This window comes from Chelon labrosus (genome assembly GCF_963514085.1).
Source record: "Chelon labrosus genome assembly, chromosome: 9".
Classification (NCBI taxonomy): Eukaryota; Metazoa; Chordata; class Actinopteri; order Mugiliformes; family Mugilidae; genus Chelon; species Chelon labrosus.
Genome location: NC_140359.1, coordinates 15,907,326 through 15,932,491, shown reverse-complemented (window position 1 = coordinate 15,932,491; position 25,166 = coordinate 15,907,326). Strand labels below are relative to the sequence as shown.

The following is a 25,166-nucleotide window of genomic DNA, read 5'->3' as shown; positions in this document are numbered from 1 at the left end:
TACAATCTGCCATTATGAGGAACTAAAACTGCAGCATTTATGTATTCAGCTTAGGGCTGGCTGCTAAAAAAAACCGCAGCATTATAACCGTGTACATCGAAAAAAGGGAAGCTGGAGCTTAGAATGTGTCAACTATTGATGGATTGAGAGCTGGGATTTGTAATACTATCCAGCTTTGTTTTATCCTCCCAGGAAAATGAGGTTCAAGTATCCATGTGTTTGCATAACTCTGTATTCCAGATGCACTGTAGAGATATTTTTAAAACGTGTGTATATCGAGCTCCGCAATAAGGACAAATTAGAGCTGTTGATTCAATTGTGTTTTCATTTTGGAGGCTGTGGTTTGAGCTGTATTGTGTTGTACCGACACAACTTTCTATTGTTTTGACACCACCATTTTAGTCAGGGGGCTAAATAACGGAAACGCTTGTTTAATGCAGTACAGTTTAACAGCACAACAAACTACGTCCTCCAAAATGATCATACAGTTGAATTAGCACATTATAATTTGACGACATTCACTACATGTACACTACACTGTATGGACAAATGGTTATGGTTTGATAAAGTGATACGGTTGCCCCAAAAACCTTGACTTTATACACCGATCACCCACAACATGAACATGAACCAGATCATCTTGTGACAATTCAACGTTCTGCTGGGAAACCTTTGGACCTGGCATTCATGTGGATGTTACTTAGACATGTACCACCCAACTAGACCAGACCAGACCAGACACCCCATAGCAATGACACTCCTTGATGGCAGCAGCAACTCAAAAAAACATGACGAAAAACACAAGGTGCTGACCTGGCCTCCAAATTCACAGAGGCCCCTCCCCTCAACCCATAGGAGCCAAAGGCCCCCACAATAGAGAGCCGAAGTCCCGCCCCTCTACTTCCGGGTTATGGGACCTATCTTTCGAAAAAATATGAACGGCAGTCTATGGAGAGATCATAATTATTTTCTGGTCCCGATCGAATTGTGGCATGAATTTCACATATGATGTGTGTGAATTTAAAAGATAATTTTTCACGTCAAGAGATAAATTATTTGACGTAAATAAGCTGAACAACATTAGGTTTTGTATGAGATCGCTTAGTGAACTACATCTCTCGTCTCGAACAATGTACGTAACTCGAGAACTATGGCTGTCTCCTTGTTGAGCTTTACCGTCTTCTTCCAGGACGAAGGCAGAAGCATTAAACGAGGTGAAAATCATTATAAATCGGGTCATGTCGAGAGCTGTAGTTACACGAAGGGAGTTTTGGTCGGTTCTGTACGCGCCAGCATGCGGGACTTGTAGTTCGTTTAATTACGTATTTTCCATAGCGTTTTACTTAACTATCTTGCGACAAACTGTGACATTCTTGACATGTAAAATAATTTTTTATTCTGAAAAACAACATATGTATAATCCAAGGCACAAGTCGATCGGGACCAGAAAATAATTTATCTTTCGCCATAGACTGCCGTTCATATTTTTTCGAAAGATAGGTCCCATAACCCGGAAGTAGAGGGGGCGGGACTTCGGCTCTCTATATGGAGACTTCCACAATATGGTGGAAACAAGCGGCCACCTCCGGAGGGTTCCTCGAATGGCCACATGAGGCTGGAAGACCATCATATTCAAATGCCCAAAAATTAACAAGTTTAAAAGCCTGAGCTTTAAAACCCCTCTTCAAGACTCCTATGAGTGAAGGAGGATGTGTTCTTCTTTGTTAACAATCAATGTGTTGAGCTTTTAGACAGTTTAGGAGTGTTTTTTTTTTTTTTTTTTCCCACATTCAAGTTATCTAATGGTAGAAAGTTTGTGTTGAGATCACCAAGGAAAGAATCTAACCAGATGAAACTAACAATACAGTAAAGCACGGAGGTCCAAACATCAAAGACTGAGGTTAGGGTTTTATTCTTCCAGTGGTTTAAGTGAGCTTGTATTTATTGATGGGTTTGTGAACTCTGAAGTGTACAAAAGGAATTTCTGATGCCTGAAGAAATCTTTTAGAATCCACAGCATCTTAATCCCAAACATCTGATATCAATCTTTTTACTGTGCAACCATCTACATCCACGAGATCTTTATCTAGTAATACTGTATGTATAAGGACCACATGCATCTTTATACTGATATACAGTGCATTGTGACACAGTATATGCGCTGGAAAATTAATTAAGAAATGTTTCAGCGGGCAAAATGGTCAACCCTACTATACTTTAACACATTATTCATCATGTTGTTGCAAATTTAAGATACACCGGTAACGAAATTCTTGTGTGAGGAAAGACACATTTGTTTTCAGGGGAGCACCGTGGCGTCCGTTTCTGTGTTGAACTCACTTTCACCAAAAACACTCCAAATTTCCAGCTCAAGTAGTGGGAGGAGAGACCGAGCCAACATCGCATGGTCACATTGTTGCCATGGGGACAGGAGATGGCAGATGAGAACACCATGCTTCATGTCAGGAAGATGAGCAGCGTCCCAATTCTCCACCACTAACGTTATAAAGTATACATGAGCCCAGATGGAAGTCAAGTCTAATGAAATGTGGGGAGCCGCAGACGATATCAAATCCAGCTTCGGGTTTAGAAGAATATCAGAAGACGACGCAAAAGCCGACTGCGGTGATGAATTTACCACCTTGAGGCGGAAATTTTTCTGCCCGACCTGACTTTCCTGTTTTCAGCGAGTTGTTTTTGGCTGCAGCAGTCAAGGATGAAATGTGTTACTTCCAAGCTTACCATATCCATTCAAATAAGATGATATGTCTTGTTTTAAATGCCCTCAAGTCGTCAATAATGCAGGCGTAGACAAATGCAAAAGGCAATAAAGTTATAATATCACCCATAAATTGCCTTTATACTGTCCATCATAATCTAATTTTCCTGCTGTGAGTCGTTCCAGTTCTGCCGTGTGCTGCACCGTGGTGGGATAATACTGTCCTAATAAGTACATACTCACACTCAAGTCAATTAAATGTGCACACTAACATCTTCCAGTATATTTAATCACTTTTCCACTGTTAATGAACAACAGAGTCAAACCCAGCTGGAAGCAATATGAAGTGTGGAATTGGGACGCAGCTGTAAAAAATCTAATATAAGCAGCGAGGCATCGAGGGAGAGCTGAAGCCAATCAAGTTTTCAGATATCAGAAAAATAGGCCAAGCTACGTCCAAGCTTTAGGACGGCATGCATAAGCAGCAACATAAATCTAACTGGTCACCATACAGCTCCACTAATCGAAATCACAGGATATAAATACCGTATTTTTTTTGTACCGTCTTCAGAAAAAAGCTCAATGAAAGCCAGAAAACAGTGTCGGGGCTTTAATTCTTCTGGGCTAAAAATAGCTGCCGACAAAAAGCTTTGGCAGCTTGGCTTTAATGTTTTGCGCCAAGAGAGTGCAGGGACCGTGCAGCAGGCAACAACTCAGAGGTCCGAGCTTCGGAATACACTCTGGACGTGCAGCTCGGTTGATTTCAAGTGTGGCCTTCTCTCATCTGTGAGACGTAGAGGAGTATTTCTAGCCACACCAAGAAACAATTTGGGTTTACAGATCAAATCAAAAGGACGGGAGGAGTGCAAAATAGAAACAGCTGAAGGCGAATGGAGAATAATCTCCTAAATTAATGATGCGCAACATATGTGGACACATTGGGAAATAACGATGAGAAAATGACAAATGCGCACTTCCTCCGGTAGAATATAATAATCTTGAAGTAAAAATCAACTTTCAATTTACTCACTTATTACTTACTGAAAGTCACATTTTTTTTTCTCCTATATCAGGCTGCATGACGACCATGGGAGGTGTCAAAGCAATTCATAATCTGTGTCCTAAATGAAACGGAGCAGGCTGACTGACAAATTGACTAGTCTAGACACAAGAAAACAAAAAGACAGTTAATGGCACCTTATAAATAAAACATGATCCGAAAGCAGACAGAGTAATGAGCTGGGGAGGAGTCACACCAAGGTCATCGTTCTGGACAAGCCGGGGCAGAATTTCTAAGCCGAACGCAATCCATCAAGAGCAGACACTGTAGCGCGCTGACAAAGCAGAGACGTGTGTGACGGCACATTGGACTACGCAAACAAATGCACATGCACGCCAATACGCACGCGGAAACACAGATGCGTCACGAATACTAGCACCACACTCCAATCACTGCACAGTCAGCCTCCCTGCTTCAACGTGCTCACCACTCATCACTGCACATCATTCACCGTCACATCCCTGCTAGTTTAAATCAGACACAGGAATGTTATTTATCCTTGACGTGCATTGATGACGGTTTTTGTTAACGCTGTTATAAAGACTTAAATGTGCAAGAGGTAATTTGTGCTGAAGTGTAGAAGAGACCTTTGTTTATGGACAAAACATGTAAAATCCTGGATGAGTAGTTTGATACAGTGACAGTCACTTTCGAATGGTAATGAGTAATACTGTAAAACGTGTACTTAATATACCAATACATGTTTAAAAAAAATATGACACATTTTGTTCTGAGTCAGGAATAAGACACAACATTGTTGAATCATTTAACCTTCATTCAGTTCATGTTCATAGGACAAACAAGAAAAAGCAACTGAGACAAAGTCTTGACACAAGCTCAACACTACGCAGCTGCATGCACATTTGTGAATTTGTATTTCAGGAAATAATCTAATTGAAAATGTACTGGATCCTGGTTTAGGAACCAGGAACTGGGTATGAGAGCAACCATCAGCTCCGTGTAGCAAATCCTCCTCTGCCTCTTTCTCCCCAACACACTGACAACAGACCTATCTGAGTAATTCTTCCTCTCCGTGCACACCATGAATCAAAGCATGTTCACTTTAGTTGGATTTTTCCCAGAGAGAAGACAGCTGGCTCAATTCCTCAAATGTTGTTACACATCTGTACACGTTTGTCCAAAACTGAGGCCTTCAGTTAACACAGTGAATAATATGAGTCTAACACAGCGCTGTTAATTTCAGAGATCCACATCTGCAAATATGTTATAAGCAAACAGCTAACTAGTTAGGAAAAACAATGACAAAGACTCAAAAACAGCTTGGACCAGACTACCTGGAATCTAAAATATTTCCAGGCCTCGACGAGTGCTGCTGTGGCAGCTGAGGTAGGAAGAGCAGGTGAAGAATAGATGGCTGTAACTAATGAAGAGACATGTAGGAGAGCAGGAGGACAGCAGCATGGGAAATCAAGCCAGGACAGAAGCAACCCAAACCCCTCCTGAGCTAACGACACAAACAGAATCTAATTCTGTGGACACACTGTAAACACCTCAATGCACTAATGCAAAAATCCTGATGAAATGGAAACCATCCGCACACATTTCATGATTTACTCATCATTTTAAAGTCTGTCTCACTGATTCCACTTAAACATACATGAATGCTCGGATTAATTTGTGCATTTCTACCCAGGAATGGTAAAAAGAAAAAAAAAAAAGGTTATGTGGCAAGCCTTATAATAAGGCGTAGAAGATATACTACGAAAATAGCGGTTTTTAAAATAACATAACATTCTTCATCATTAAAATACTGAAGGGAGCCTCTTCCTCTTGCAAGCCATTTCTTTCTTTTTTTTTTTTACCACGACAGCAGAGATCTGATTCGACTACATTTGTTATGTTACTCACTGTGTAATTTGGGTTTCCTGCCTGCACCCTCAGCTCAGCCAGCACCCAGATGCCATTGGTGAGTTTCATGGACTGGTACAACATGTCCTGACTGTCCACTGTACGCTTGGCTATGGTGAAGATGCTGCTACCCTGCAGTTTGTTGGAGGCTGCATCTGTTGAGAGAACATAATCAAACGTTACCATGGTAAAGTCTTCATTGTTAAACTAAGCTTTTACTGCTTAGTTATCTTTTAGTTATTATTTAATACAGAGAGTCACTCTGTGACTCCTGTCACACTCTACGGGTGTCTTCTGAAAGAGTCATTAAATGTACCAGACCACAAAGGACTTCTTGTTCCCTTATCATCCCCTAAAATTTCACTGCAGGCTGTCTGTGCAACAAAGATACAGTCACTAATTTAGAATTAACTGTTTCTCCTCAGCCTGTCTTGCTGCTGTGCCCCAGCAGGATGTGAAATCCTCTCTTTTTGTTCATAAAGAAGAAATTTAATCTATGCGGGGAAATCTCCATTAAGCTGTCATTAGGAATTCTTCTTCAGTTCAGCTGCTCTCACACCCGTGTAAAACTAAATTATCACATGTAAATAGGGACTGCAGCTGATGAGTTACCATCAAATACAATTTGCTTCATTAGAGAGTATCTGATTTTTAAGATTGAGCCGCGGCTCTGTCTGGCCATTTTCACATATAAAGAAGCTGCAGGATACGGCTGCATAATGATGCACTCTGTGTTCTCCATTCATCCCTCTTACCTGAGCTGAGATGGCAGTCTTTGATCTGGAACTGGGCCTCGTTGTCATTAGGAATGTCTTTCCATGTGGCAAGGAAAACTTGCCGCTCTGTGGAGGAAAAGATGTGATCACTGTATGAGTCCAAACACAGAGCAAACACTGAAATGTTACTGAAAACTAGCAAATGTATGTTATTTTTCTGCCTGACCACTGTAATCCATTAATCAAATGGCAAGGACTGGCTCAAATGAAACATCCTATAGTTGTGCTGCTATAGGCCTAGGCTGTTGAGGGTTAGGGTTAGGCTTCCCATAATGCACCGCGTACCAGTCCTCTATTCTCCTCTCTGTCAAAAATCTATGCATCCATGTGTTACTACTGTATGGCATGTCAAACAGTAGGTAGCCTTTCTGTAATGTTTCTCATGTGTGGGCCTGGTCCCATCAATCTACCCAGTCTTCATTGCTTACATCAACCATTCCTACCTAAATGTGATGCATAATCCTCTGATCTGCTTATGATACCTCATGTATTCATTCATTGTGCCAGTCTCCCTATCTGTAATGTGATGACTATCGCCCCTGGCTGAGTCTAGTGTTTCTGCGCTCCAATTTATTCTCACAACAGTAACCTTTTTCAGAAATGATACTTTGAATGCTGGATCTATTCATTCTTTTGATCCATTAGCAATCTTTAATGTATTACTCATCTCCTAGTAGCATGTTTGATTGAAATGTACACGTCTGAAAATAACTGCGGGATATTTGGTGTGCACTGCAGTTAAAAAAACATCCAAGTGGTGTGATCCCACTCTCTACACATTGTTTCCTGCTGTGTCTAATGCTCCAGAGCATTAGCTCGCAACCTCTGGCTGCAGTCCTGTTGTTAGACCCATCATAACGCTCCACAGGGAGAAATGCCAACGCGTTTTCAAATGATAAATCGAACAGCAGCAGAAAAACAAATGGGGGGGAAAAAAAAGACAATAACATATGTCTGTACAATCTAGAAGTAATTGTGCAGCACTGAGTAGTGAATGAGTTCAGGCAGGTGGACAGTCACAGAAAACTACGTCACACGCTGCTTCACAGAGCAGCTCAGAACAGACATATGAGCCCTCACTTAAAGACTGACGCAACTGTGTGGTGCCGCTGACGTCAGTGGGACTTTAAGTCTTTTGAGTTTAAGACATTCAGCCAAGAAACACTCACCCATCTTCCCGTCCTCTACGAACAACATGCTGATGGGGTACTGGCAGCTGAAGTAGAATACGTCAATGTTGTTCTTAACAGCCACCTGTGAGAGTGATTACATCCAGGGAGGGGGTAGGGGAGAAACAAGACGCAATACATGAGTAATTACTTTTCAAGTGCCCTTCAAGGATTGGCACTGCTGGGGTATGCGTGCCGTTGACTGAACAAGCGAAAGTCATTTCAGAATCTCTCACTCTCACAAACGCACAAGTACACACAGGCCTTCATCAAAAATGGTCTGCACTTACATAATGATTTCTAAACTTAGCCGGACAAAGCTCTTTACAAATGCTTCTCATTCACACACACACACACACACACACACACACACACACACACACACACACACACACACTTTTTGACATTGAATTTCTACATATGAAAAACGCTAGCCTGCTATGGGAAGCAAGTTGGGGTTCACTGTCTCCCTCAAGGACACTCTAGCATGTGCTAGGGCCGACCCCACTATTAGTAAACAACTACAACTACTGGGATTGTTTGTCTGTTTAGCACTTGTGAGTGACAAGCTGAACAAAGTTTCAGTGGGTTTGAGGTCAGGTGACTGTGGAGGAAGTAAGTTTTTCCACTATGTTACTTGGTAAGAAATTATCTGCTGGAAACTTGAGGTGAACACTTGATGCAAGGTGAATTACTTTTCAATATTTTCAGGATTACGCGAAAACATGACAGATTTTCAATGTGGAGTTTCTGACCCCTCTGTACTGTATATCACAAAATCATCTGATAAATACACTATATTACCAAAAGTATTCGCTCACCTGCCTTTACTCATTCTATGAACTGAAGTGCCATCCCATTCCTAACTCATAGAATTCAATATGATGTCGGTCCACCTTTTGCAGCTATTACAGCTTCAACTCTTCTGGGAAGACTGTCCACAAGGTTGAGGAGAGTGTTTATAGGAATTTTTGACCATTCTTCCAAAAGCGCATTGGTGAGGTCACACACTGATGTTGGTCGAGAAGGCCTGGCTCTCAGTCTCCGCTCTAATTCATCCCAAAGGTGTTCTATCGGGTTCAGGTCAGGACTCTGTGCAGGCCAGTCAAGTTCATCCACACCAGACTCTGTCATCCACGTCTTTATGGACCTTGCTTTGTGCACTGGTGCACAGTCATGTTGGAAGAGGAAGGGGCCCGCTCCAAACTGTTCCCACAAGGTTGGGAGCATGGAATTGTCCAAAATGTTTTGGTATCCTGAAGCATTCAATGTTCCTTTCACTGGAACTAAGGGGCCAAGCCCAGCTCCTGAAAAACAACCCCATACCATAATTCCTCCTCCACCAAATTTCACAGTTGGCACAATGCAATCTGAAATGTACCGTTCTCCTGGCAACCTCCAAACCCAGACTCGTCCATCAGATTGCCAGATGGTAAAGCGTGATTCATCACTCCAGAGAACGCGTCTCCACTGCTCTAGAGGCCAGTGGCGGCGTGCTTTACACCATTGCATCCGACGCCTTGCATTGCACTTGGTGATGTGTGGCTTGGCTGCAGCTGCTCGGCCATGGAAACCCATTCCATGAAGCTCTCTGCGTACTGTACTTGGGCTAATCTGAAGGTCACATGAAGTTTGTAGCTCTGTAGCAATTGACTGTGCAGAAAGTCGGCGACCTCTTTGCACTATGCGCTTCAGCATCCGCTGACCCCTCTCCGTCACTTTACGTGGCCTACCACTTCGTGGCTGAGTTGCTGTTTTTCCCAAACGCTTCCATTTTGTTATAATAGAGCTGACAGTTGACTGTGGAATATTTAGGAGCGAGGAAATTTCACGACTGGATTTGTTGCACAAGTGGCATCCTATGACAGTTCCACGCTGGAATTCACTGAGCTCCTGAGAGCGGCCCATTCTTTCACAAATGTCTTGTTTCACAGTCTGCATGCCTGAGTGCTTGAATTTATACACCTGGGGCCAGGCCAAGTGATTAGAACACCTGATTCTGATCATTTGAATGGGTGAGCGAATACTTTTGGTAATATAGTGTATGTTGTTTACTGGCCGGTCATCATATTGCATTTCACAGTGAGCACGAGGCTATTTGCCAAAAGATATCAACAAGCATTACTTACAAGCTAAATATATCAAATGAACTGTCGACAAACAGCCCTTTGAAGGTGCTGCACAAGAATATATAAATAAAAATGAAAACGTGGGTAGGTGAGAATAGCAGACAGTGGTTAAATATAAGGTAACAAATAAAGGGATAAAAGACGGGCGAGAGTGAAAAGAGAAAAAATCCAAAATAGCACCTGTGAAAAGGTCTACACAAGAAACTGTGATATAATGGAAGCACAGGAAGAAAGGAGCAGCACACAATGATACTGCTCAACAAAGAAGTGCTGAGAGACGGACACCGAGTTCAGCCAGAGGATGAAGGAGAAGAATGGCTCATGAATAATTCATTGGGGCATCTTATTCCTGGATGCAGAGCAGGACTGAACAAACTACACAAGCTCCATTCTGAATGTTTGTAAATTGGAGCTCTATTATAAAGGCTTAGTTGCCCAAGAAAAAGTCTGACACCAAGTCCAGCTGTGAAAAAAATGGTACTGCCTGATAGAAGTGACACATTATTATACGCCTCTTAAGTGCTTTGATGAGTTAATCTAGCAGACCACTAGATCTCAAGTCTGTTTGGTCCGTCTTTTGCACAAAAGGATATTTTTGTGATCTTCAGTTTTCTTGCAAGCTGGAAAAGCATGATATCAGTATTATCTGCATTTGAATATGAATAATCTTCAGTAGTATTTCACTTCCATAAGAAAGTGTAAACTACATTTTAATCAATTAGCCAATTGATAGAAGAATTTCCTGCAGCAAATTCGTTTGTTTTTGTAATTTTCTTATGCAATAATTTATGAATATTTGAAGGTTTTCCAAGTATTCTACCGTAGTCAACATATTTGGGCTCTGAGGTGTTACTTTGACAAACCAAGCCATGTGAATTTTATTTGGCAATGGAAAATTGTGATTGACATTTATAACAATAACAAAACAACGGAGGAAATAAAAAAAAAAAATATATAAATTGAATTATTAATAATGAATACAAAATGATGAATGAATGAATTGTTGATTCAGCTCAGCAGATGACAGTAATGGAGTTACTGATTGATCAAATTGGATGTTTGCACAGCTAAATCCTTTGCTGTAGTAAAGTTGTAAAGCATTTATTTGTCAGTGTGGGGAACACTGTACTATAATACCTTTTATTTGTTTGTTTACTACAGACTAAGGGCCCGTCCACACAGAAACGCAAAAACGCCGAAACGCATACGTTTTTCATCGTTTTGGCCTTTCGTCCACACGTATCCTGTAAACGCATAGCCCTAAAACGCACTTTTCTGAAAACGGGTCCCAGGGTGGAGAAATTCGCAAACGCAGCTCTTGCGTTTCTTTGTGGACGGCTAAAACGGGGAAAACGATGACGTCATCGCCACACTCCCGAGCAGCCTTCCACCTCCCGCGAGACGTCTCGTAACAACATCAACAACAATGGCGGACTACATGCTAGTTTTCATCGCTGGAGACGATATTGAGCCTATTAGGGTTACTAGGGCAAAATATCATGCTCCTGTGCCACCACGCTGAGCAAAAAAGGCGATTTGTAAACAGCGCTCAAGCTTTATGCGCATGCTCCGCATCTTCCTCTCCCTTTTTGGAGAATTTCTGAAACCGAAACAGCGCCACTTATAGGCCTGGAATAGGAAGTAGCGTTTTCGGTCGTGCTGAAACGGATCCTTGTGGACGCGGATATTTCTTGAAACGATGATCGAAAACGGAGAGGAAAAAGATCATTTTCGTACGTGTGGACGGGCCCTAAGGATACTGTAAAGTCTAACAAACCACTTAAATGTTTTAAATTTTAACTGCCGCGTCAGTGCAGAAGGCCCGGTGCAGGTCTAGGTATAAAAATTGCACCCCAAGTTGCAAAAGCATTCCCCTTAAATGTGTTCATTTGTGATGAAATTGTTTTAGAAACCGCAAGTGTAATAAAAAAAAAAACAAAAAAAACTCCCACACATCAGTAGCTGAAAGAGCACTCAGAATGATATCTGGGCCATTATGTTCAATCACGACAAAAATAACACAGAATAAGCTCTCAAAATAAAATATTTGGGGATGTGTCAAAACAGACAGTAGTACCCATCAAAGCAGGGCCTTGAGGCAGCAGAGTAGAAAGGTTAGCAGGACTGCTGAGGCCAGGGGAAACAAAGGAGCCATGTGTTGTGAGACCACAAATGACTATGCCCATCTCTATCACCCCCCTTGACACTCTTATCTTCTCTCTCCAGCTGCACACGGCATCCGTTCACCATTCGGCCCAGTTAAAAGAACCACCCTGATCAAAAACAGACCAAGCCTCTGACGTTCTTTTTTTTTTTTTTTCTTTACTTACAACCCATTACAAGGCCGCTGAAGTCTATTTTATGTTTTAATCCAGTTTTATTCACACTGTGGGAATTCAAGAGTGTAGCTGAGTAACAGCGAGGATGCATTACTAATCAGTTAAGACATATGGTCATGTATTCAGAACAGTTTCCCCAGAGACACAGTCAGGTACATGCGATAAAATTAAACAGCCAAGAAGTTAAAATATTGCCAGTTTTATATTGGAGCAATGTAATGTTTCTACAGCCTGACACGCAATTTGGATTTTATTATGGGGAGTGTTTCAACTGACAGAGAAAAAAAATAAAAAATAGCTCTGCACGCAAATGGATAGTCCCATAACCCATCAGAAAAATTAACGGTTTGTCCTTTCACAGTTGTGATAACGCAATCTAAACTTCTTGCTTCTCCACAGCAGCCATTTTGTTGACAATAATATCTGTGGTGCTCAGATAATGTGTATGTCTACGTCACTGTCTACTCTTCTCTCCATCACAGCATAAAGCTGGCATTGGGCTTCTGGTGCGCACTTGACATCTGACAACCTTTTCATTGACAAGCTGCATCACTGTTCAGTCGAAGGTTATGAGTCATAACAAAAAAAAAAAAATAAATTCACTAGGAAAGTACAGCTCCACCAAAATAAATACTAGCACCTTCCTGTGTTATTCAGGGGAAACTAATCTTGTGCATGTGTTACCTGCAGGTTATTGAGAGGCTCCATCTTCATAACAGGCCCCACAGTGTTGAGGGGAAGGGCCACTTCAATACTCTGGTTTGGGCTGAGAGGAGTTAGAACCTGGAGCGGACCAGCGGGAGTGAGACCAAAGCTTAAGAGGGACAAAGTGGAGAAAAAAAACAAATGTTACAAAATGTGTTTTTATGTCTGAGCATCCGCTGCTTACGGAGTGGTCGTACCTGTTTCTGTTAAACTGGACGGCGAAATCAGTCATGACGCTCATGGCTTTGTTAGTGAGGGTCATCTCCATTTGGATGACCCCGGAACGGCGAGCAAAAGTGCCCGATATCTCCAGACCCTTGGCCTTCATCGCTGGAAGCCAAATCTGATCAGAGATAGAATCAGTTATTTTATTTATCCCACCATATAAGTGATGTTATATGCCCTATCCAGATTATTAAGACTTACTGTTTTGGGAGGGCTGTAGGCGCCCGTAGGCATACCGACTCCACCTCCAAGATCAAACAGGTCATCCAGACCACCGCTACCAGGGGCGGTGAAAGAGGCTGGCATTGCAGCTGGAGGAGCACCAAAACCAGCCCCCATCTGTGGATCACAAAGCATCATGTTACCCCAGTATGTCCAATGTCACCCTAAATACTCAAAGTCAAACCAAAAGTTAGACAAAATGACTTACAGCTGGACTTCCTCCAAGATCACCACCAAGCTGAGCACGGGGAAGAAGAATAAAACATTATTGGTTGATGCAATATCAAATAACATCCTGGGGCTTGACAGGATGGGAAGGATGGATGGACAGGTGCTATGGGGTCCAGCTGAGTGACTATTGAAATCCAGTGGGACTCATTCAAATAAATATATCTATTGTGGTGGTGAAAAGGTGATGGGCTCAGTGAACAAAACTGTGATTTGACACAGTGGTAAAGCTAAACTACGGTGTCTGAAAAGCAAAATACGGACCAAAAAGAGTGAGCTACAAAAATCTCACCTACACGTATTGTGGGATAAAGGAAAACATACTGCTAGGGATAACTAATCAGAGGACACAGTGACACGAAAAGGGACAAAAAGAGGGAGGGGTTTGTAGGCTGGTGCTGGCCTTTACTGGTCCAGCCTGGACCAACCTCAGTGGGGCTGTAATCTGGGGGCGATGGGGACTGATGTGGGGGCTGAGGTGACTGAGGAGTGTCCGTCCGCAGGGGAATGGGCGGCTGATTGAAAGATGAAACACATTGTAGAGCCCAGAGATAAGAGATGGACTCAAAGATTTAACAGCATGCTGACTGTACACGTCATAAAAGATGATACATGATGAATGAAAATGTCTGACTGATGTGAGCAAAAAAAAAAAAAAAACAGTGATTGAAGTTATCCACTATGAAAGCCTGATATGGTTTGTAAATGTTGTGCCCTTGCATTCCATGTAGTTACCGGCTCAGACTCATCCCCCATCTGCAGGTGCGGCATTGAGCAAAGAAAGGAAAACATTGAAGGGTCAAAGGAAAACAAAAAAAGAACCAAAAGACAGAAAACACACAAAGATACATTACCATTAAAGGCCCCATTAACAATAAGCCTATACCTGAAACTACCAGCCTTAAGAATCACACAGCTACATTCAGATATGCGTAGAAGACGTACCAGGCTGTCCAGTCCTCCTCCCAGAAGGTCCATTGCTCCCAGCTGCATGCCTGAGGAGGCTGGTGGTGGTGGTCCAGTGGTGGCAGGAGGTGTAAGGTCCAGGTTGAGAAGATCTCCCAGGAGATCTCCCTGGGACGGGATGACAGCAGGGGGTGCATCAGTAACACCAGCAGCAGAGCCTGTGTCTGGGCTCTCAACACTCTCGCCACTGTTAGAGATAAAAACAGAAGTAGACAAAAGAGAGGAACATCAGTTTAAGTTATGAATCTCATGAATTTACATGACTTATTACTTATTCACAAACTAGACAATCCTGTTCTGGGGAACGTATAATTTAGAGCTATAGTGTTATTCAAGGACTCTAATACAGTCCTTCGCATGATTCACTGCTCAAACAAATCTCTTTTTTATCTCATACTGCCTGTTGCGAAGCAGCTCAGTTTCCCTTCTGCCTGAAAATTGTACAACATTAGCTCCCTAAACGCTCACTTTTCTCTGATTGGTAGGATTTGCAGAAGCCTTTGCTTGTGAGCACCATCTCATCCTCCTGCTGTTGTGGAGGTTCCCAAAGCAAACGGTAAAAATACAAAAGTAACACACACTGACTTTCCAAAACATTAGATAGACCAGTGAAAACAAATACATTCCACTATAACAGTCCTGCACTAAATCTTAGCTGTTATCATATTTAGTTTATGTTGAAACAGCATAAGATAGGTGGTAATTCAAATGTATGATCATTTGGAAGATGCAGTTTGTGGAGGTGTTAAACTGCATTGAATTAAACACAAAAGTGTTTTGTTATGGAGCCTAGCCCGCTGTGATAAGCTGAGGTTAGCTTTAAACAAAAACAGAAAACAAAGTTGGAAATGTAGTGTTCAGTGTGGTCTGAAACCTGAACTTCTGGATCATATGTTTTACTTTTATATAGGTTTAACTCAGTATTTGAAACTCTGACCACTTTTAATATCAGCGTCTGACAGTCAAACATTACATACAAGATAGGTTCCCTTCCTGCTGCTGATACAACTTATCTATTCACAAGCAAAATAGGGAACTGGATGTGATAATTTGTATCTGAAGGGAGGAAGGAACAAGAAACAGCTGCACAGCTTGACACTGCCAGAAAGGGCTACTCAGCAGATTTCAAGGAAAACAGAAAAGCAGAACCAAGGAGGTCCACTTAACTACACAAACTTATTTGCCTTCAGTGTTAAGAAACACAAAAAAAAAAGAACAAAGTGCATGACTCACGATCCAGCACTGCCAGGCAGCCTCTTGTGCTGAACACCACGGCTGCCCTCAACAAAGGCACTGGGGGGCTTGTGGTAGACCGAGGCCAGAGTACCAATGTGGCAGATAAGCTCCTCCAGCAGTGTGGGCTCAATCAGATCCGTCTCCTCAGAGATGAGAGGCTTTTCAGCCAGGACAACCTCCTTAGCAGCCACAGGGTCTGTGGAAAGCAGACGCCAGTAGATGTAGCCTCTGTCCCTAAGGTCTGGGTTATCAGAGTCCTGGAGAAAGAGATGAGGCATAAGCACATTATTTATGGAGTTGGTTTAATAAATACTTAATGTTAGACTCTTTTCTGTCTTAGGCCTGATATGAAAGACTTAGCAGTGATTCAAAGATATCAAAAACCTACTTATCCTCAGGGCAGTGCCAAGATGTGTATAATGTATGAAGCAACCTGACACTGTACATTTGTATTAGTGTGGAAAACATTCCCAGGATTTCAACTAAATCAAATAAGCTTAAAAGTAAGTTCAGTAAATAAGTAATATATCCTGTTATCAGGCTCTTTCAGGCAGAGGGACAGTTTCCCTCCATCGCCTTTTCCCTGCAGATACAGTATATCTATACAAACAAATGTAATACCTTACATAAGACCTGGAATAAGTTCAATCTTTTTCCATCTCTGCGAAGCTTACAATGGACTGTTTTGGTTGAAATCGTGTCAGAGAGACTCTGCCTCAACTATCAAACCATTTTTAAGCCCGTAGCTGTCAGAGCAATTGTACTAGACTGCATCACAATGAGGTGTTTTTGTATTTTTTCCATCTTAATTTACATAAATGAATAAAAAAACATGTTTGCTTGAAGGTTTAAATATGCTTGTGTTTCTCCTGTATACGCAGTAGCCTACAATGTGCAACTAAGATACAGTTTAATCTGTCCTTGTCAGGATAACACTATAAATAGGTGGATCTCTATTTTGACAATTAGACAATTGGCTGATTTAATGTCATTTTATTAAATAAGATAATACCAGACTGTTTACATAAAGCTCTTAAAACAATGCTAGTGTAATAAGTGAGTGTATTAAACCCACTGCAAGTATTATTAAGGTAAGTTAGATTCCATTAGATCAATATTAGTGTCCCTAAAACAGATAAATAACAGAAACCTTTTGGAAAAAGCTTCAAATATGGGAAGCTCCATCTGATAAACTAAAAGGACAAAGATACGGGTGGAGAGACAGCACAAGGAGGACTGTCAAATATCCGATGACAGAGACAGTGGCAGGGAAACAGAACGTACAGTATAAGCTGAACAGTGTTGTTTTTTTCTCACCTGTGTGGCCAGGCTTAGCACCTGCTGCACCAGCTCCTGTGTCTCTGTCGGCTTTTTCAGGAACAGCTTGACAATTGCAGTCAGTAGTTGCAACTGCACCTAGATGTCAAAGAGAATATGTTACCAATCATATACTATTTTAAAAAAAGGTAATTAGTGTGATATAATTTGGCTAAAACTTAATACAGTGCCAAACTGCAGCCTAGTTATCTTATCTTTTAGCACAGATCTGCACTGAACCATGATAAACACAAAGCAAATGAACAAGGTTTAAACTCTGTTAGGTTTCTCATGGAAATGAAACCTCGCTAAATATTTCTGGCTACTGGTCTTATTTGCCGTTAACAACCAGCAGTAGAGAAGGGACAATTTTCTGAATAATACATATCTTTCTATAAAATCAGTTAATATATCCAGAAAAGCCTCTTTAAGGCAATAATGTGGGAAACAGTCAATTACTTAGCGGAAGACATCTAACTAAGCTAAGCAAATGTTTCTGGAATCATGCCCCTGAGCCACACATAAAAACTGATTCAGGAATCACAGCGTCTTCCCACTGAGCATGGCAAGTCGCAGTAAAAAAAATATGTTTCTCATTTCCAAATCAATTTGTTAGGTAAATAAAAACCTGTTCTCTCCAGGACTTTTGCATTTGCGTAGAGCACGTCACCTCCTCTTTTCAGTGCTTCGCAGCAGCTAAACAATGGCTTTAATTATTTCCTACTACAAAGTGAGCTGCTTACTGCCAGGGCTGGCTGCAAATTATTGGTTTGGCTACCAGTACATATTGACTTTTTCAAATAACAATCCCCCCCCCACATACCTGAGTGCTTTCGTCATGGAAACCCTCCAAAAAGCTCTCCAGCAGCTCATCAGCATTGTCGATGCGCTCGGCATATTCTCCCACAATCCAGATCATGGCGGCACGTGCCTCTGGCTCATCCAGGGAGTCCAGGTTTTCACACAGAGTGGCAATCACACTCTCATACCTGGAAAGGGCACACAATATGACATGCGCTTTAATTAATTAAAAGAGACGGAAAAAAAAAAAAAAACATAATACAAATTAGTGTAACTTACTGAAAAAACTGCATTCATTTACTTTTGGCCACAAGGAGAGAAAAGAACTTAATCTGAAATTTGAGCTGACAGAAATATGACCACGACCTGTCTGGCTTATAAAACAAGCTACTGAATAATGGTCTACTTTCACATTCAACAGAAAGAGAACAGTATTAGCATTCATTTGGTGTCATGTTTCTGGCAGCCCGACAGTTGCAAACTCATTATTCACTCTCTTTTTAGCTCTGGTTTGGTTTTTGCATATGAGATGCTCAAACATGTATTCTGCCATGGCAATGAAAGTCTGTGGTTACGGTTTACCAGATCTGCATAAAATGCTTTGTAACAACCAATATCATTTACATAACTATTCTATTCCGTGTTATGCCAAGGCCAAATACGCCTAATTAACTGAAATGGTGTAAGTTTGAATGGGCAGTGACTCATACAGCTCAAGGTAACTGAGCAGGAAGCTTTGCAAAGCTGCTCCCTAGGAGGCTCATGACTCTAGGACGATAGGTTACTGCTGCGTGGGAGAGGCTTTCGTCTGACACATGAATCAACTCTGTTGGATCCACAGCAGAAGTCACGCTGCAGCCAAATCAGTCTGACCTTTGGGCAGCTGCAATCAAGGCAGGGTGTTCAGTGCTGTCCAAGACAAGCATATTTTCTGATTGGAACGCTAGTTTATAAATCTCTTTGTGTAATGAGCTTTCACTTTACCCATTTAAAGATCTAGAGAAAATAAATGGTGTCTGTTTGTGCATGACGTGTGTGTAAGTACGTAACTAGTATAACTCCTTAATGTAAACATTGATTTCATGTCAAACGTCGTATAATGTAATTTGGCCAGTCTGAAAACACAGTGCGTGGCCAAACTTTTCTTTACCTTTGCTTGCATGAAAGGTTCAAAAGGTAAAGCAGACTTAATATTCTGCATTCTTTACCTTTTAATACTGAATCCAGATGGTTAAGTGTGCAGATGACCACAATGATGTCTAAGAGGAAACCTACTTGTTGGGGTACTTGCGGAAGATGTCCTTGATGACCACAATTGCCTCCTGCACCACATAATTGACCTTGGTCTGGATGAGGTCTAGCAGGGTGCTCACACAGCGCTCTGCTGATTGCTAATGAATGAAGAGCAAAAGAAAATCGTCATGCTCTGCAGACCAAAAATAGCATGTACAAATGCTGTCACTGAACATAAAACCCTTAGTGATGTAGCCTTCGAATGTAAACGGTTAAACGATCTATTGAAAATATGATTCTGTTTTGTATACTCTAACAGGCTTAAAATGTAAACAGTAATAAACTTGTCTTAGGAAGACACAGCACTGTCATTACGGCAGAGTCACCTTGTGTTTGAAACGATATCTTACTGATGGCTTTTAATGATTAATGAATCAGTTCAAGTACAAGTAAATACGAGCAATCACTTAAACTCGGCTCACTGTTGAACTACACTGCAGACAAGTATTTGACTAACAAAGCCCCGCGTGACCGTATTACGTCATCTCCACCCACCTCCACTTTGATGGCACAGCGGCCAATGGCTCTGACCGCTTTACGCACAAAGTCCACGTCCACCTCAGTGGCATACTCCTTCAACTCAGCCAGCACCTACAGCGAAAACACACAGCTGAGTCACTCAGATGATCTTGTTACCAATGTCTCTTGCTTTCTTAAGAGCATCCTCTAAGACACTGATGCATTATAGATGTGGCTGTGTTACCTGGGCAATGTTGGCTTGAGATGCTAGACGAATCATGATGTCCAGCTTCTCCAGTTTGACATAGATCGGATCGTTGTACTTGACAAAGAAAACCTTCATTTCGTGTTTCAAGATCTCTGGGCTAAAAAGCACATTGAACAAGTTTTGTAAGTAAGCAAAAAGCAACACTTATTAACGTCTACTTTTTCAAAAGAATAAAGAGTGCCACAAAGAGACCCTCTCCTCGGGCTTACCGTCTCTGGACAATGAGGTTGATGTTTCTAAGTGCCACATATTGCAACTCAGGCTCAGCAGAGAGGAGAGTGACCAGTGGAGGGGCAAGCTTCTTCAGCAGGGTGCCATAATAGTCCAGGTCTTTGGGCAGCATCTCCATGAACTTCATTAAAACTTTAACTGCTGACAGCACCACTGCAGAGTTGGCATGGGAAAGTCGTGGTGTCACACGCTCACAGATGCTAGGGGTCGTTGATGACAGCGGAAGAGAGAGAGGGAGGCAAAAAAAATAAACAGAGTCAGCGGGGAATATGAGTGAGTGACATGTAGGAGGAGAAAATGTTGCAGCGCTGTCCTCTCTTACCTTTGGGACTCTCGGTCGTCACGAGGTGTGTAATTTGCAAGACAGTCAAGAATGAATATCTGCCCCCACTCTGTACACTCATTAAGAGCTGTCAGCAACTTGTTTATGGTCTGAGGGTTCAGATCCAGGAGATTGCTGTTGGGATGAGACTCTGCGATCTCAGACAGCGCTGCCACTGCATTTGCTACAACCTAAGAATACGGAAGACAAGATGAAGACAAGAATACGTAAATGATCAAGAAAAACAGTGGCCAGACAGTATTAAGATACAAAAGAGAAGTCACTGTAATATAATCCTGACGTCATGTTGTGTGCCAGACAAGAGCTTATCAGTAAAAGATATCTAGAGTAAGAAATGTGGTTAGTTCAATAACTAGCCAGTAGGTCCTACCATGGGGTTGGAGTCAGAGATGAGGTCTTTAAGAGTGTCCAGGAAACCTTGGTCCTCCACCAACTGGGCGTTGATATCATGGAGCTTTGCTACACACACGGCGGCCGTCTTCCTCACATAGGGGTCTTCGTCCTTCAGGCATTTTCTCAGGGGTTCACAGAGGTACTCCGTGATCTTGTCCACACGAATGCAGCCCATTGTACGAACAGCAAGTGCGCGGATGAGAGGGTTGGGGTCTTCACAGTCCTGGATGGGTGGATCACACCGTGTTTGTAAGTTTTGCCACAAACACAAGATTTATTTCTACACAATTCTGCATCTTATATACTCAGGCATGAGTTTAAGTTAGAGAGTATAAGTATTGGATATAATATAAGTTCATATACCCTGTATACAACACTTAGAAACTTCCTGCTACTAGTTGGTCACATTGGTAAGGGACTGCACCAAACATGTCTAATAACTACAGGGATTACTCCACTTGAATGAAAGGCTATGAATTGGTAGTTTCATAGATGTTTTACACATTAATAACTAAACTTTACCTTCACAAATGTGTTGACAGCCATAATAGCCATGTCTGGCTGACTTTTGGCGTAGTTCATCAGGTAGAGGTAGACCAGCTTTTTCAGTTCCAGGTTGTCCGTCTGCATGCAGTTCACAACATCTGGAAACAGAGCGCTGAAAGAGGGAAGTTTTTTATGTGACTACAGCCTCAAAAGGGGAATTTGATTCACGTGAGTCCAATCTTGGTGTTTGTGATATATTACTTTAGCTCGCTCACCTGACATCCTTGCCCACTGTCATAGATGCAATGACTTTCTTTACGGCCTCCTTCTTCTTCTCCTTCTTGTCACTGTTCAGCTCTGCCTTGAGCTCAAAGATCTCCCCTGCACACAAAAAGGGAATCATTCAGTGTGTAATTAATTCATTTGGCATATTGAGATGAAGAGAGCCATACTGTGCAACGGTCCAACATTACAATGTGCATATTGGACAGTAATGTACTGTCATCTGCCAGAAACCCACAGAAATACAGAATGAGTAGATGGGAAGACCTCTAGGGTAAACTACTGGTATCTATAATAGTGACGATGCCAACCATTTCAAATCATTGCCAATTGTTGAGTCTGAAAGAGTGATACGTTTACAGTCCTTTTTTAAATTTAACTCCCAGAAAATAAATCATTCTCTAAGAATAGCTAACTTTGAATATGCTGCGTTTTCTTCAATGTGAAATCTGAACTGTGAGTGAAGGTACTGAATAAAGCATCACGTTCTCATGGGAATCTTGCTGAAATACAACAGAGGGGTTTATTTTGTGTTTGTTTACCGATTCGTGTTGCTTCACCCAAAACTTTAAAAAAAATAAATAAACCCTTCAGTTAATTTCAGTGCAGTGTTACTTTAGTATCTATACAAACACAAGTAAAACGGTTAATCCCTCACAATCTCCTTCAAGATGTTACTGACAGACTGTACACAAAAGCATCAGACAGAACCGCAGAAAAAGCTGAATGCAGAAAGAAACACACAATTGTGTCTAAGATAATCCGAATCAAATCTAGGAAGTCTGTGCACTATCACTCAAAATCATCTGTTTGTGTTTTCTAAGCTTTGTACGTGGGAACATACTGAGCTTCTGGGCGTTCCCAGGACAACAGCTCTGGGACGTGTGAGAGGACTATGGGTTAGCTAAAACAGTCATATCCCTGACAGCTAAATCTCAGTCTGATTTACAATAACCAGAGCTGCTGTGCTTGGCAACAATGGTGAGATAACAGAGGGAGACAACATCTTAAGATTTTCAGGCTCCATCTGTAACAACCTAAACAAGAACACGAAATCATTTCTTGAGGACGTTTAACATTTTAAATTGAGTAAGCACCTTTGGCTACGCACTGGGAATATATCTACTTTTTAGAATCAATAAAAAAGCATTAAGTTAAATACTATGCTAATGGCCTGGAAAAAACAAACAAAAAAAAAAACAGGTCTCCTTTGACAGAGATAATACAACACCCAGATAACAGTGCTACAAAATCGACAGAGCACTTGTTTAAAAACAATACACATGTACTGGCAATGACAGAAGATTGAATACAGGATTAACATTAACATGTAAATTCCTACATTAACTTGTATTAACAAACAGTAAAACATCAGACCTTTCTTGGTAGTGGTGAAGTACTTTGAGTCCGTCATCTTGGATCCAAATTGTCGATTCTCCTGCAAAAGATTAGAGAGGAGGAGAAAGTTGATTGCGAAACCTTTTCCTGAGTGGAAACTTGGAGCATCACAAAGGGACACCAGGAAGGACTAGAAGTGCAAGCGCAGGAAAATAAAAGGAATTCCTGTCTTGTCCTGAACAAATGGCAGCGAGAATCTCGAAAAGAAAACAATGGGTTTTTGCTGAACCAAACACTAATATCTCCTCTTTGAAAACAATTCTTCGCAGTCAGCACAAGTGGGGTCGTGTGTCCTTAGGCCAAGTTTAAATGTTTTCTGACGCACGTGTATTTCCTTTTCCTGTTTACCTCTTCAGCCAGGACCCCTTGAAAAGTCGGTTTATATAATGAAACTACTTGCTGTTATATTAACAGTGTTTTAAGTTGAAGGGGGGTTGCTCAGCATGCACAAAGCACACATATTCAGATTAAACAGTAAAACAAGCATTACTACAGTGTTACTAGAGCTGAGACATAGTGATCACCGTAAGGCCACTGGTTCTGAGCACCTCTATGTCCACGGCTGAGCAACTTAACCACACAGCTCAGATCTCTCTGTGTGTACAAACGGATAGGGACAACAAAGAGAACAAATCCATTTTCTGTGTACTATGTACATGGCCAATAAAACTGATCCGATTAAATATAACTTAGTGTTGCACTAACCATTTACTGTATATGTTAAAAAGTCATATGCAGATTTGTTGTTGTAAGTCATAGCCATCTTGATTACAGTCAACAACAATCCGTTCAATCACATTGTACTATAGACATGAAATAAATATGCTAAATATGCACAATATCTTGAATTTATCCGTTTGAATATAACAATAAAGCAGCTATTATCTGTATTTTTTTTTTTTTTTTTAATGCACAAAACAACAATGGCCGAGGCATTAACAGTTATTAATGTTAGCTTGCGGTAAGCGACAGTAAACTGCGTCAACAAACTGGGTAAATATCTCAGTGCACGCTTCTCTAACTTTCAGGTAGCTGCTGCCAACGTCAGTTTGCCAACTAGCCACAAGCTAACCAAATACGGCGAGTTAACACAGCTGACGACTTAGCTAGCAAGACGGCTTAGCTCATTACGGTGCATTAGTACGATAAAACACGCAGCTAACACGCCAAAATGACAACAAACAAACCATGTACTCTTAAACAATTTGCATACTAACAATATTCGCAGTTAGCACAAACTGACTTGAGTTTATTTAGCTAGTTTAGCCACAAAAGTAGAAGGAAGGTTCGCTAGCTAGCTAGCACCAGGCTACGATGACGTTAGCATAGCAGGCTCGAGAGTGGACATCTGGGAGCTCGCCGAAACATGTTGTAAACGTAAAATGAAGGTAAATTAGAGTCAATTGCTGCGCAGTTATCAGTGCGAGCCAGTCCGCTACTCACGCATAACTGATTGGCCCATTCTTGCATGTTTGCGGCAGTTAAGGTAGATGAATGAAACTGGTGCTAACGGCTAACTGGTGCAGTGTTTCTGTCAGTGCCAGCTAGCGCCTGCCACTTCTCCAGCTAGCAAAGCTGAGACATGACCTTCTAAGCAGGGGCTTAAGGAAGCCTTCGCCGGGATAGTTAAGCTCTTAATCTAGCGGCCTAATTCAGACCGTACCCAATGAATTAGCGTACCTTCTGGAGTTAAAATTAAACTCGGCGCCCAGTGAATTCAGAGAGAAAATCTCCACAAACATCTTACCGTGACAGGCGTAGTAGGAGCTGTGATGGCCTTCGTCCACTCCCACTTGATTTACTTCCGTCTTTCCACAAAATAACAACAGGCAACGTCATCTTTCATTCACAGAGGGCTGATCATAAAGTAATTCAACACCTCTGTGAAAGATATGCTCTTTTAGCATAAATACTGGTTGGATGTCTGTACAACACTCTCTGTTAAAAGTTGACAACAATAATTAAAGTTACTGAAAGTAATAATGGTTCTGCAAATGGCGTGTTAGTATAACCGTTTTATTTGATAACTAATGCAGTATAAACCCTGCAAATGTCAAACTTAGGGATATTTTTAACATTAACACATGTTTATCCACGATCATCCATTTAATAGGGTTGGACCAAACATTAGAATAATCTCTGAGCGCCTCAAAAACAGTTTCTACAAATAATATAAATTAGAAATATATATTTTTAATGTGGGGCTTACCAAATGAGCTAAATGTAGGTCAAACTGCAATCTTTTTAAAGCA

The 25,166-nt window shown here is 41.4% G+C and overlaps 1 protein-coding gene across 6 annotated transcripts in view; it reads right to left on the bottom strand.

The window, feature by feature from the left end:
• ap1b1 (adaptor related protein complex 1 subunit beta 1) overlaps positions 1-25,100 on the bottom strand; it is a 28,547-nt gene extending 3,447 nt beyond the window's left edge. Inside the window, exons 1-21 of one of the 6 annotated variants that reach the window (XM_084551041.1) lie at positions 24,358-25,100; positions 22,894-22,954; positions 21,510-21,615; positions 21,271-21,406; positions 20,726-20,971; positions 20,335-20,525; positions 19,991-20,212; positions 19,758-19,878; positions 19,550-19,645; positions 19,037-19,152; positions 17,784-17,949; positions 16,961-17,059; positions 15,641-15,900; positions 14,387-14,594; positions 13,422-13,451; positions 13,193-13,330; positions 12,964-13,109; positions 12,746-12,875; positions 7,594-7,678; positions 6,404-6,490; positions 5,649-5,803 (exon numbers count right to left, since the gene is read on the bottom strand). In XM_084551041.1, the coding sequence (XP_084407167.1) occupies positions 5,649-5,803; positions 6,404-6,490; positions 7,594-7,678; positions 12,746-12,875; positions 12,964-13,109; positions 13,193-13,330; positions 13,422-13,451; positions 14,387-14,594; positions 15,641-15,900; positions 16,961-17,059; positions 17,784-17,949; positions 19,037-19,152; positions 19,550-19,645; positions 19,758-19,878; positions 19,991-20,212; positions 20,335-20,525; positions 20,726-20,971; positions 21,271-21,406; positions 21,510-21,615; positions 22,894-22,954; positions 24,358-24,384 (2,826 nt within the window). In that variant the 5' untranslated portion in view covers positions 24,385-25,100. The other 5 variants (XM_084551042.1, XM_084551045.1, XM_084551043.1 and 2 more) reach the window with 5 other exon arrangements.
• Positions 25,101-25,166: the final 66 nt, after the last annotated feature.